Source organism: Microchirus variegatus (genome assembly GCF_963457635.1).
Source record: "Microchirus variegatus genome assembly, chromosome: 3".
NCBI lineage: Eukaryota > Metazoa > Chordata > Actinopteri > Pleuronectiformes > Soleidae > Microchirus > Microchirus variegatus.
The window spans coordinates 12,896,198-12,909,646 of NC_139804.1; the positions used below are offsets into that span (position 1 = coordinate 12,896,198).

The 13,449-nt window shown below is 39.5% G+C and overlaps 1 protein-coding gene across 1 annotated transcript; it reads left to right on the forward strand.

Annotated features, from left to right (window-relative positions):
- Positions 1-1,484: 1,484 nt before the first annotated feature.
- Positions 1,485-12,687, forward strand: ccdc125 (coiled-coil domain containing 125; the record flags this gene model as incomplete). Its single annotated transcript, XM_083886828.1, has 11 exons — positions 1,485-1,710; positions 4,698-4,813; positions 4,900-4,986; positions 5,958-6,035; positions 8,406-8,491; positions 9,289-9,371; positions 9,493-9,605; positions 10,106-10,246; positions 11,354-11,504; positions 11,994-12,112; positions 12,361-12,687. 11 exons carry the CDS (start codon positions 1,485-1,487, stop codon positions 12,685-12,687), a joined length of 1,527 nt encoding a protein of 508 aa, XP_083742954.1.
- Positions 12,688-13,449: the final 762 nt, after the last annotated feature.

Consider the following 13,449-nt stretch of genomic DNA (forward strand, 5'->3'; position numbering starts at 1 on the left):
TTGGGTTATGATGAAATGATGAAAGATGGTGTTATCTTATTTTGATTATTGATTTCATTTCAGTCAGGCAGTATATCGGGAAAGAGATTTAGAATAAGGTTTTAGGTTATTATCTCATGGACTGACATACTAACAAATAATGTATTTAAGGTTAACATTATGTGTGGCGTTTACAGGTATAAACAATTCAAAAAGTGTCGTAATTCAAATTGTCAGTGATCGTAAACCTTTATGTAATAGTAGTATTGTGAAATGTCGTTACTTAATGTCAAGGCGTTTTCCAGTTTCAGGAAAAAAACAGAAGAACTTTCCACTGAGCACGGCTTTGTTTATCATTAAAAACAAACACAAAAAAACACTCTCTGACATGAAATCCATGACAATGGCATATCAAATAAAATTTAAATAAAAATTGAATGCACCCTAAATACAGGATAAGCGGTAGATAATGGATGGATAAAAATTGAATGCCTCTTTTCTATTTGCAGCCTTCTGAGGTAAATATCAAAATAAACTTTTTCCACAGGCTAATAATAAATTTGAAAATAAAATAACAATAATGAATGAATCAAACATTCAAGCCTTGAAGTAGCAAGAGAAAGTGCATGAATAAAATGTTAATTATTGCTCAGTTTGCTACACTGATTTGCTTTAACACTGAATATGGAACAAGCAACGCTTATATAACTTAATAGTGCAAAATCAACTTTCAAAAAACAAACAAAAAAACATCAATGACATATTAAATAAAATTTAAATAAAACATTGAATGCCTCTTTTCTATTTGCAGCCTTCTGAGGTAAATATCAACATTAACTTTTTCCACAAGCTAATAAATTTGAAAATAAAATAACAATGAATAAATCAACCATTCAGGCCTTTTTACTGCTCAGTTTGCGACACACTGATCTAATCTGATGTGCCCAAGCCAGATACCTGGCATCTTTTCTTGGATGCTAGTTCATTAATGTCGGGGTTCAGGCTTTGAGCTGAGGCAACCTTCATTATCGAACGAAGGTGTTCATCAGTCAGACGTATCCTGTGAGACGTTTTCGTCATCTTCATTGAGGAGAAAAGTTGCTCACATAGATAAGTGCTGCCGAACATGGAGAGCAATTGAGCAGCTTGGGTGCGGAGCTGAGGCAGCGGCGGTGCCGCTGTATAATACCGGCGGGCCAGCTCTAATGTTAATTTGATATTGCCTCAAGGGCCAAATGAAATGACATGGCGGGCCAAATTTGGCCCGCGGGCCAGAGTTTGACACCCATGATATAGGGTGTTGATCACTTCACTAGGCCACACCCTCCCCCATTACACAAAAACACATCACCTTCACATTCAATTAGCATTCAAGTTCATATAGTTTGGAGTGGGAAAATATGCATAACAGTGTATGCTGTGTGAGTGTTCTAAATTTAATCTGGGTGTGTGTGGGTTTGTGTTTGTTTAGGTGTATTAGCCAGGTTAGCTCTGACCTGGTTCAGATGCAGAGGGTGAATGAGGCCTCCAGCCTGGATGATGACATGGTGGATGGAGACCTGGGTGATGGGATGAGGCTCAGATCAGTGCCCAGTCCCTCCTCCAGTAAGAAGAACGGGAGCCTCGCCGGTCCCCCAGAGTCTCCAGTGCTGCGAGCAGGTGTGCAGGCAGGAGAGATGACCTGGAGACTAAAGACACACCAGAGAGTGAGCTGGACGCTTCCGCACTGTGGTGAGAACATCCCTATCAACTGGGGTGGAAAATTCATGGAAAATTTCCTGTACATTTCCAGAAACTTTCCATGGGAAATATAGGCATTTATGGGAATTCATTAGAATTTACTGGACATTTTAAACAATTTAACCCGCTTGTGCAGCCATGCTAATTTGCCATGTGAATAGTACACTCCTTATATGGACATCCTGGGGGGGGGGCCTTTACAGGTCACATATTCAGGCTTTTAAAAATGTGTTTCATTTCATCTTCTTATGTATTGTTGAATGAGCCAAGTTCATTTTGAACTGTGACATATTTTACATCTGTTTGCCTAGCTTGTGCTGAAAAAAAAGATATGAGAAACTCTATATTCCACATTCTTATAGCCTCTGTACATATTGTACGTTTAAACATTAAACATAGTGTTATGCGACTATCAAAAAACGATTGAGTTGCCGAGAGGCTAAGTGAAGGAACTTTTGGAAGCTACTTGCCGGACGCGCTTCTTCTGGCAATAAACACTGTGGACTTCATATGATTGCAGTTTTTGGTTATTTATTGAGGCAAAGGTTAATCAACAGTGCGTTTCTTACATACTGGGTTTAAAACGTTCTTGTCAGCGTGTAAACAGTACGTGTAGGCGGTCAGCAAAGTAGGAGCTTCCTCCCCTCACCTGCTCAGTTCATTCAATGCAGGTACAGAACAGCTGATTTCACTACTCTGCTGTAACACCCCATCTGGCTCCTCCCCCACCTACACATAGTAATGGGAAAAAAGCAGCCAAAATGCCCTGTGTTCTAAGGGTTAAAGAAACTGTGTCATATGCAGATACATATATAAACATTGTGTTTTGTCATAAGCACACGTGCATGCAAAATATACAATTAAATAACAATGCATATTCATTTGTATATATCGATAGATAGAGATATAACTATCTAACCAAACTACTCCGACCAAAGTTGAGTCACCAAAGCACAACCTCACACTAGCGGTGAAAGGTTATAGGCCCATGTCACATGATCCAGAATATAAAGATATGAAATCTTGCAATATTTATTGCACAGTAATAGAGTTTCCGTGAATTTAAAGCTGTTTAAATGTTGTTTAAACAAACAAGAATATTGTTTACTTGCATCAATTGCATCAATATTTTTCTAATTTATAATTTTCTATGGCTCAAATGAAAGGGGCAAACGTGGGTGGAAGTTACTTGGCTGAAAGAAAGCTATGTTAAAAGATGCTCCATACACATTCGATACATAGACTTTTGTGATGTATCACTATATGATTGAAATATGTTGATTATCATATCATATACTACGCAGTGATTCCCACCCTTAGTTTAAAGCAAAACTGCATGTAGTGTAAAGAGGCATAATGAATAGCATCTAACGCTAAATTGGCATTGGCATTTTGGTAGAGGTCATGGTGCAACGTTACAGTAGTTACCTGATTTAATAATGGCACATAATGTAGCCATGGTTATTATAGTTGACGAACATAAAATAAATAAATTGAAAAAACATTTTTCGATAACTGTAATAAAAATTAAAACTACAGTTAATAAAAAAAACAAAAAACAGATAGCTAACTGAAACTGAATTGACAAAAAGTGTGTTTACTGTTAAATCAAAATGTATAGTAGCTAACTAGCCGGTAAACCAGATATGCTAAATGTAAGTTAGGTCGCACCATTTCATTCAAGAGGCTCGCTTATGGAATATGATTCTGTTTCTTCTGCCTCCTAGTTTTCAATATTATTCCATTTGTTCAGCTAACCATATTTTTGCATTGCATTAGTGTTTCTTTTTATTGATTATTATTATTGTTTTATCTATCATTTGCAGTTAATTCTTATACATTTCCATAATTCCCATGGAATGTTCCTAATTTGGGATATTTCTTAAAATCCCTAACTAAATTTTATGGAAAATTATCTGGAATTTTCTACCCTTTGCCAGCCTATTCCATATATTGTACATGGTATAATATGCCGTCTCATGGTTGGGTTTCCTCCAACAACAAAAAACAGAGTCCATGAGTTGTTCATCAGCAAACAGCACACAGAGTGAGAGAGTGAGAACAGCTGCTGTTTCCTTCAAAGTGGTGGAAATACAAACAAGGCCAGATCAGGACGATCAACAACAGACACATAATGGCCGACGACGTCACTTCACAGAGGCGACCAGTCGCTGTATCTTAAGGACAAGTGTTTGTCTACTGTACTGTGGACCAGTCTGTTCACTTTACAGGGAGGAGTCACCTAAATAATAACACAGAGCACTGAAAGTCACATCAGTTCTGTTCAAAAACGGTCTCTGCCTTTATGTCTGTCTAGGAAAGGATAGGAATGATACGATACACGATACATGGTCCACGATACCAATATCACAATACAACGATATGATTGCAAGACTCATGTAACGATATATCACGATATCTGTTTAAAGGGATACTTCACCGATTTGAATGTGGCTTTGTATTGCTAGAATAGCAGTAGTATTTTTTAGAAATGCTTCCCTCCCTCAGTTTTTCCCTGACTTGTAAAAAAATCTGTTTTCCCTTATCCAAATGTACCCTACTGTGATGCAAAACGTGTCATTTGACTCACAGTAGGGCACATTTGGATAAGGGAAAACAGATTTTTTTACAAGTCAGGGAAAAACTGAGGGAGGGAAGCATATTTTCTAAAAATTGTGGGGCCGACAGTTGGTGTAGTGGTTAGCAGACCCGGGTTCCTGGGTTCGAGCCCCGTTTGGAACAACTTCGGAACAAGGGCCTTTCTGCAAGGAGTTTGCATGTTCTCCCCATGTGTGCATGGGTTTTCTTCAGGTTCCCCGGCTTCCTCCCACAGTCCGATATGGGGATTAGGTGAATTGGTCACTCTGAATTGACCGTAGGTGTGAGAGTGTGAGTGAATGGTTGTTTGTCTCTATATGTGGCCCTGTGATGGACTGGCGAACTGTCCAGGGTGTACCCCGCCTATTGCCCATTGTCAGCTGATGTAGATGATGTGTCATTATTAATACAGGAACACTCTCTCTGTGACCAAGCAGGTTCTCTGAATGACCTCTCCAAAGATGAGCTGAAAGACAGACTGCGGGAAGCGAGTGAGGTAGGAATCATGATGAAAGAGAAAAATAGTATTGCAGTTCTCGACTCTTTCCTGGCAGCCTGAAAGTGATGGCCCTGTGTTTACAGGTGATAGACTTGCTGTGCTGTGAACTGGAAGTGGCACATCGTTACCTGGAGGGAAAATATCAGGCTCTCAAGATCTTACAGGGAAAGGTAAACAAAGTGCTGCTGCTTGTTACCACTCAGAGGGAATCACAGGATTATCCAGAGTCCAGATAATCCATCTGCAATGATCATTTGCGACCCGCCAAAATAATGGTTCAGATTTTTCAAAGTGAATTTTGACAACATTTTTTTTTAAATAAAACTTGTTCACCACTTAATCTCACCATTAGACAGCATTTTCTGACTGGAAGTGTTGTGTTGCTTTCACTCTCCCACACCTAACTCCATATTGAAAATCAGTTATTTTATATCAGTTGCTGATTCACAGCTGCCTCAGTTGCTGATTCACAGCTGCCAAAATTAAGAAAAATATTTTAAAAATAGGCAAGAACTGTACTCAAAACACTATATACAAGCCTAAACTGTCATGTTAAAGTGATAGTACTGTTGTGTTGTTCAGTGTCTCACAGAAAATTAGGTAAATGAGACTTTGAGATGGTTGGTTTTACATTCTTTTGCTCAATGACGTCAGCCTGAAGCTAAAAGAGTTTAACTTTTGTTCTCACAAACAGAAATCATGTCTGTGTGTTTTAAAATACATGTATGTGAATGTGAGAGTCAGATGAGATGCTTTCAGGGCATTTTGATGTTGTACTCTCTCATATTGTGATTGGATCTCTCAAGATGGATGTTTATATCAGATCTGAACAGAGCCAAATCTATCCATTTATCTAACCTGATATGCAACTATATAAAGATCTAAGAGGAAAGTTTGATGTCCAACTAGGCTACGCCGAGAAAACAATGCCATATATCTGATGAGACCTCCCTCTCTCGGCGGGCTCAGCCTGGTTGATTTGTGCCAGAATGATGCATTAGAACAAATCTAGTGAGAAACACCTGGGAACAACAAGCTAGGTATGAAAATACCCTAAGGGATGGAAGCAACCAGGGTCTGAGATGATGAGACTAAAACCTGTTCAGCCGTCAACTAAACGGCCTTCTTCTTCTTCACACAGGCCATTCTCGACAAAGCCACGACTCACACTAAAAGCCTGCTGCAGAAAAGTGACGAGAAAGCCAAAGCTCTGGAGAAGGTAGGTGCTTTCCCCTTGCAAGGCTGCTCAAATAAAGGCTTGGTCTGTTTGCTGTGGCAGTCTTTAACAGCAGGTTTGTGCTCGACGGTCGGGAACTAACTGCTCTTTTCTGTTTATCAAGGACAAACTGTTCAACAGGCTCTGACAGATGCAGCTATAATTGGTCATAATTAAACTTTACAGACAGGACATTTTCCCACAATGTGAAGACTATTGCTGCAGCCATCAAATACTTTTGTAATCGAGAATTCTACCAATTATTCCTGTCGTTTGCAATGGTTAGACTTCATCTTGTTGGCTTCTTGTTTAAGCGTGAAATGGTCCCATTCTTTGGACATTTATTGCCTTTTACGGCCTGTTTCACTCTCCATCATCGTTCCAGCTGGGTGTGTGTCTGCTAAATCGCTCCGTGTGGAACAATGATCCCTGCGCTGAACAGACCGCATGAGATAGGAATTAAACGAATACTCGAGGCAGAGTTTTTGCCTCGCAGTATTTGTTAAAGCCAAAATGTGTGTCAAAATATCATTTTAGATTCATTATTGTCTTGATCCATACAAATCTTATTATACAGACGAGAACATGTTTGTTTCTTACAGATCTGCAGAAATATCAGACAGTAATCCTTTTAAATATGTTTGAATGAAAATGAGTAAAAATCTAAATTCCTACGTATATTGCCAATCATATCGCAATTCCTGTCAAAATAATCACAATTAGATATTTATTCAAAATCATTCAGCCTTAGAATAGAATCATTATATTTAAAAAAAGAAAACATTAAAAAAAAAACGTTTTATAGTTAATAATTTCTCTCCTGTAGTTATAGGCAATTAGACTGTGGAGCAGGCGCAGCAGTACCAATATCTTTGCATGATGATTGATGATAATACACTAAGCTTTAGACCCCAAGTGGATGCTTTTTGTAAAAAAGCACATATTCACAAAAAAATCTGTTATTATCTGTTAGTAATGTATCCCTTTCTTTTAAACAGAAAAGTAATTTACAACCTTAAGATGTGCAGCAACATTGCTAGATACTATCATATTGTGTCAGCTCATCCCTTGTGTACAGTGCATGGGTATTATGGGGTATTAGGGGAGACTGGGGTAAGATGAGCCATTTTTCATAGTTAGGATCACTACATCAAGGCAATAGTTTTGTCACTAACTAATACATCTGCATATATTTCAGGATGTTGTGCACCCCTTCAAACAAACAGAATGAGTGTAAACACAACTGTTTCGATAATATAGCATGTCCAAAAAAAGTGGTCTCGTGGCACAACTTACCCCGTGTATGGGGTAAGGTGTGCATAGGATCGGGGTAAGTTGAGCTGTATGCCTATTCCCACCCCAACCTCCTCCCCACCTCCACCCCACCCCTCCCTCGCTAAAAAAAAAATCACTTCTTCACATTCATGTGTATTTTTATTTATTACACATTATTCACCAGGTAAAATACCTTTTTTATTTCTGCTAAACAGCTGTTTTGTAAAAAAAACATTTTAACATGAGAATGCCTTAAAGTGCGCTTGGGAAGAGAACATTAACAGCTGTGTTTTTGGAAAGGAAACACTAGAACTGAATCCTTGGTCCAGAATCATAGTTTCTTGGTGTCCTTGCTGATAGTAAGGTCAGTTATGGACTCGTAACACATTTGAACAATCAGAACTGAAACTCTAACCCTCTCATCATCCTTCCTTCTTTCCTCTATCTATCCTCTCTTCTCCATCGTTGTTTAACTCCTCCCTCCATCTTCCTCTTTCCATCTACCCCCATCCCTCCCTTGATCCATCCATCTCCCACCTCTGCTTTTACTCAATATTCCTCAATATTCCATTTCTTCATATTCAATATTTAAGATATAGGCTAACCCTAACCCTAACCCTAGCCAAAATACCGGTGGCTCAACTTACCCCTGGCCAAATGGCTCAACTTACCCCAGAACTTCCATTTTGACTTTATAAGTCCCCACAGTTAAAAAATTGTGCATTTTTATGCTGTGTTAATGACCTTGTGTTGTAGCACATATATACCACAATTGATGTATGAAACACATTTAAAATGATCTATTTTGGTCTAAACACAATTCTCATGAAATGTATGATAGACTAAATTCACTTTCAAGAGTGAAAAAAGTTTTTTGAAAATAAATGTCTAACCACTTTACCCATGTGGTTCTTACCTTTACAGACTCCATGAAACGATGCCTTCCTCCTAAATATTTGGTCACATGATCAATGTTTTTTACCGTTTCCTAGCAACAAGGGGTGGCTCAACTTACCCTTTGGCTCAACTTACCCCAGCACATGAACAACACACATGATAATTATACCAAAATAAAAACATATATGTGATCTCTTACAGGAGGTGAACAGTTTGCAGTGGGAGCTCAGCTTCAGTCAGGTCCAAGTGAAGAAGACTGAACAATCCTGGGAGCAGAAATATAACGGGTGGGATTTCCTTTATAACAGGGTGGGCTGAAAAGTTCATAGTAGGGCTGCAGCTGTCAAATATTTTTGTACTTGAGTATTCTACCAATCATTCCTCGATTAATCGAGTAATCAGTTAAATTAAAAAAATAAAATAATCATAATTAATAATAATTTTGCGTAATCAAATCAAATAATGCATAATGGCAATGACACAACCGTGGTGTGGTAACCTAACACAGGGGTGAGTGTGTTTGTGTGTTTGTGTGTAGGCAATAATACTCTCGCAATTTACCAAGAATAAGTTTATTATTTAAGCAATTCAAAGCTTAACATCATATCTAGTCAAATCGCATCATGAGTCACGACGACGCTACAAATATGCTTTCGGCTCAGATGCTGAATCATTGAGGACGTGCCGTTGTGGTACGCCAGCTGTGAAATCCGGGTGTGCGTCTGCTAAAATGGTCCGTGTGGAACAATGATCCTTGCACTGAATAGGCCGCATAATGCGCAAGATAGGAATTACACGAATATTCGAGGCAGAGTTTTTGCCTTGAGGAATTTTTGTAATCGAGTTACTCGAATTACTGGAGTAATCGTCGCAGCCCTAGTTCATAGGCTGACAAAGGAGAAGTAAGTACCGATGTCAGAAGCATGTCGATTGCAGGGGAGACTATGTTGGAAAATAAACCACATTTGGTCAAATTTGACCACTGCATCATGGTCAGTCTATGAACTTTTCAGCCCACCCTCATTAACATTTAATGTAGCTGTTTGCATTGTAACTGTATTGCTGTTGCTTTTGTTTTAATCAGAATTGTGAGTGAGAACAAGAGACTGACTGACAGCCTGCGGGAAAGAGAGCGCGAGATCCAGCATCTGCGAACAGAAAACTCTGGTAAACGATGAATGGCGTAGAATGACAGTGATATAATCATATCTTTGTGATTTGAATTTCAGTCTGTCTGGAGTTACCGACGTCATCTTTAAAAAGACCTGTCGTTTGTGTTTGTTTGCAGATCTAAGTCGCCAGGGTTTGGAGCTTCTCTCCATGTTGAATTTGAGGGAGCAGAGGGTTTACAAAGGCACCAAACCTCAGACCAGCACAGAGAGACACGCAGGCGTCCTGGAGGTGAGAGAGAGCACCAATTCTAGCTGTAACACTTTACATAACATTACTTAATCCTGTTACAGTTACTTAATGATTTAACTAACCATTAACTGTTAGAGTCTATTGCCTGGCCCTCCTTTACCTTTATAAGTTGGTTGTTAACCTTTATTAAAGCGCCTCATGGCTGGAAAATATCATTTCTGACCTCCTTGCTGTCCCATACCAAAGTCCAAAGAGAAAAATCATTGGTTTTTTTTAGCTTGTGGGGATAAAGGAGCTGCTGGTCAACACCTGTAGTGGATCAAGAGCTCCTGTGTACCGTGATGAAAAATCTGTTCACACAAACATCAGTTTTTTAAATCTTAAACACAAGATAATGTTGCCAACATTGCATTTAGACATTGTAACCCTAAACTGGCTAAGATTTCATTAGGTGAGCGGCCATGTTTCGTTATTGTGACGTTAATGTGCTGGTGGTGCAGTTGACACACATTAAATTAACCTTTTATTTGAGTCTATAGGTCACTTGTCTCAGTGTCACACCCTCTGTTTTCCAGCTGGCCGTGTTGGGGGCCTGTCGGTGTCCTGGAGTCATGGAAGCGTGTACCTGCAGTCGCACTGCTGCTGCCAGCAGGAAGCAGCTCATTCAGCTGCAACAGGAGGTAAACCACATCTTAACATGTGACAAATTGAACAAACGGCTGACGTGAAATTGAGGGTGAAGCTGTTCCTGTTGCTGTCCTGTTGCCACCCGATTTGTACCAGAAATCCCATTTGTTCTGTGCATGTGCGAAGTGTGACTTCTTTTGACTATTGTTACATCTAATGTATTATGACAGTTGTGAAATGACAACTGTAAGCTATTTTTTGTCGAGTGTTATAAATGGTTTATACAGGAAGTAGTAAAAAGCCGAAGACAGTGTCTCTTATTTTGAAAGTGGTGATGTGTAAGTTTATCTGAGTAACGTGTTTTTAAAACCAGAGATTGCATAAAAATTTAAATTTTATTTGATTCAAATAATTACTTGAGCATATAGTTGATTGTTTGAGATGCTCATTTATGTAAAATATCTTCTTCTAACCTTCACGTTTGACACGTTATCAACCAGTTAGCTCCGTAGGACTCTGGAGGTCCTATCGGTCGGCAAAGTGTGAAAAAAGATGACTCACTCATGTTCTTGTGGTCCTCCTCAGTCTAAGTACAGGAGATAAAACACGTGATGTTGACTTCCGCACCCATAGGACGTCGCTACGCGCTAAATTCCTGGAATTGTTGTCTCGTTGAGCTCCGCTTTGACCGTAAAGAGAGTGCTGGCGAGGGCAACATTATCCGATAACCGGAAGTCCGCGAAAAGTTATATTCTTGGCTGCACAGTGCAGCACAGAGTTCTACACAAACTTCCAGCTTCAGAGGATTTATTTGTCCAGTGGATACATGTTATTTATGACGACAATGTGTCTGCTAGAGCCGGCAATTGATCACTTTTCCAAATGATATAATATTATAATATTATATATAATATTACCCCTTTAAACAAAAAGAGCAGCGCTACAGATAACCAGCATATCTGTGTACTGCGTGTGTGTGTGCCTCTGTTTTTAAAGTTTAGCGTTACTTTAGAGACTCATTTTAACAATCGGGAGTCATGTAAACATGACGTCATATGCGGCATTAACGTCGTCAACATTAAAGCAAAGACTCCGTGCCCAGCAATTATTAATTGTAGTTACTGTTAAAATTAAAGTGTGCCTGTGTGCGTGTTTTCCAGCTTGATGCTCAGCGCTCAAGGAGAGAGGAGGCGTGGATGGTTGCGGACGCTTTTCGCATCGCCTTTGAACAGCAGCTGAGGAAACGTAGTGACCACTTCCTGCTGCTGGCTGAGACCAATATCCTGAAGTCACACCAGTGCAAAGCTGAAGGCAAGTCACTGTAAAATCATTTTTTGGAATTCTTTTTTACTTTTCATTTTCCTTTGCATAACCTGTGTTGAGCTGTGTTGAGTTGCATAAATTGAGTTGTGAACTCGGATGTGGACACAGGTGACAATGGGTTAGAGTCAAAGGAAAGTTGGTTTATTTATTTAAAAAAAAAGGGAAAGAAAAGGGGCTGATGAAGGGTTTAACAATTGCTACAGTGTGGCAGTGGGGAATCCAGTTACAATAGTATAGCACCTCATAACAACATATATGATCTCACTGAACTTTACATAGTAATAAGGTGGAAAAGGTGACAGTGCAGGGAAATCTCTTGCAGGACGAAAATTCTAACAAAGCCAGACTTAAAGAGGACAGGGTCACCTGACTCACCAGCCCCGGTTTCCCTATGTCGCTAATAATCCTTGATTTGAGTGCCTCATAATTCCCATTTATTGGAATGATTAAAATAAAGTGTTTGTCTTTTATTTTCAGGTGTTAACAAGAGTCCTTTAATGGGTGTAAGTAAGAGGTTGAGAGGTTTGCTGCCTTCCACTTTGGAGCTGAAGATGCCAGAGGATCTTCTAGAATCTCTCTACAGACTGCTGGACTTGGTTAGTGTCTTTACTTCACGTCTTAATGCATGTTTTCTGCTTCTTCTAAGGGTTTTTGAGCTGTTTGTGCGCCTCCTGCTTCAAGAACCAGCATAAGACAGGCATCATTGCTCTAGCTTCTGTCTGATTTATTTTGATGTAATTGCATTATTAAGTACTCAGTTGAAGTTATCATTCTTGTCAGAAAAAAGTCATACGAGTGCTCATTTTTCTCACCAGTTACTGATGGTTGTTTTGTTATCGTACAGCTGAATGACAAGGAGGAGGCACTGGCCCATCAGAGGAAGGTGAGCATCATGTTAGCCCACAGTGCAGATGAACTGCAGAGACAGTTACACCTTGACGCTCACTGTCAGACCTCTGATGCTTCAGAGTCCAACGCTCAAGCAAAACATCCACAGGATCCACCAGGGAGTCAGAGACTGTCTGCTCTGACAGCCGCTCCTTCAGAATCCAATGACCAGACCGAGCCACAGGAGCTGTCAGCCCCATCACACACTAAAAAGCAGCTAATGTGTAACAACCACAACAACCACCAGTCTGAATTCCAACAATCAGACCCACCAGAGTCCTGAAACACCCACAGGATCCATCAGACATCATCATGTCTCAGCTACAGACACAGCAGTTGTTGTTTGATGATGTGTGATGTCACATATGGTGCTCATGGTTCCTGTTTACAGTCGTCATTCAGTAGCAGAGTGAACATTTCTTGTTGGTCTGTGAATAATTGTGTCTCTTTTTGTTCTCACCCTGCCAACCTCTCACCTGTGAAATAGTAAATAGGTCTGTATTTCTTTAGCACTTTTCTAGTCTTGACCATTCAAAGCTGCTTTACACTACAATTTTTGTTATTTGCCCATTCATTTCCATTCACATAGTGCATTGCAACATGTTAATTGTTTTGCCCAGAACTCAGATTTCCAACTCCGAAACTCATGTACCCCCTGAGTTAGGATTCCAAGATGACTGCCACATACAAACACAGCTACTTTTACCCTTAATAGTACTTCTTCATACGTGTTTCACAGTAAGTCAGTCGTACATAATAGTACTGTTTAATCTTTATCAGCAGACAATGTTGCCATGCTGTTTGTGTACGACAAATACACCGTAGTATGCCATCCTAGAGACTTATTTTGAAATGCCACTAGGGAGCATCCGCATCGTCCCAGTCATTCAATTATTATTATAATGATCTTATTTAAAATTTGTGTATTTGATTTTTTTTTTTTTTTAAGAATAACAATTATATCATAAATTCCAATGATTGTGAGATGAAAGTTCATACCTGTCATATTAGCAATAGCAGCTACACCTTGGCAAAATGCGACACT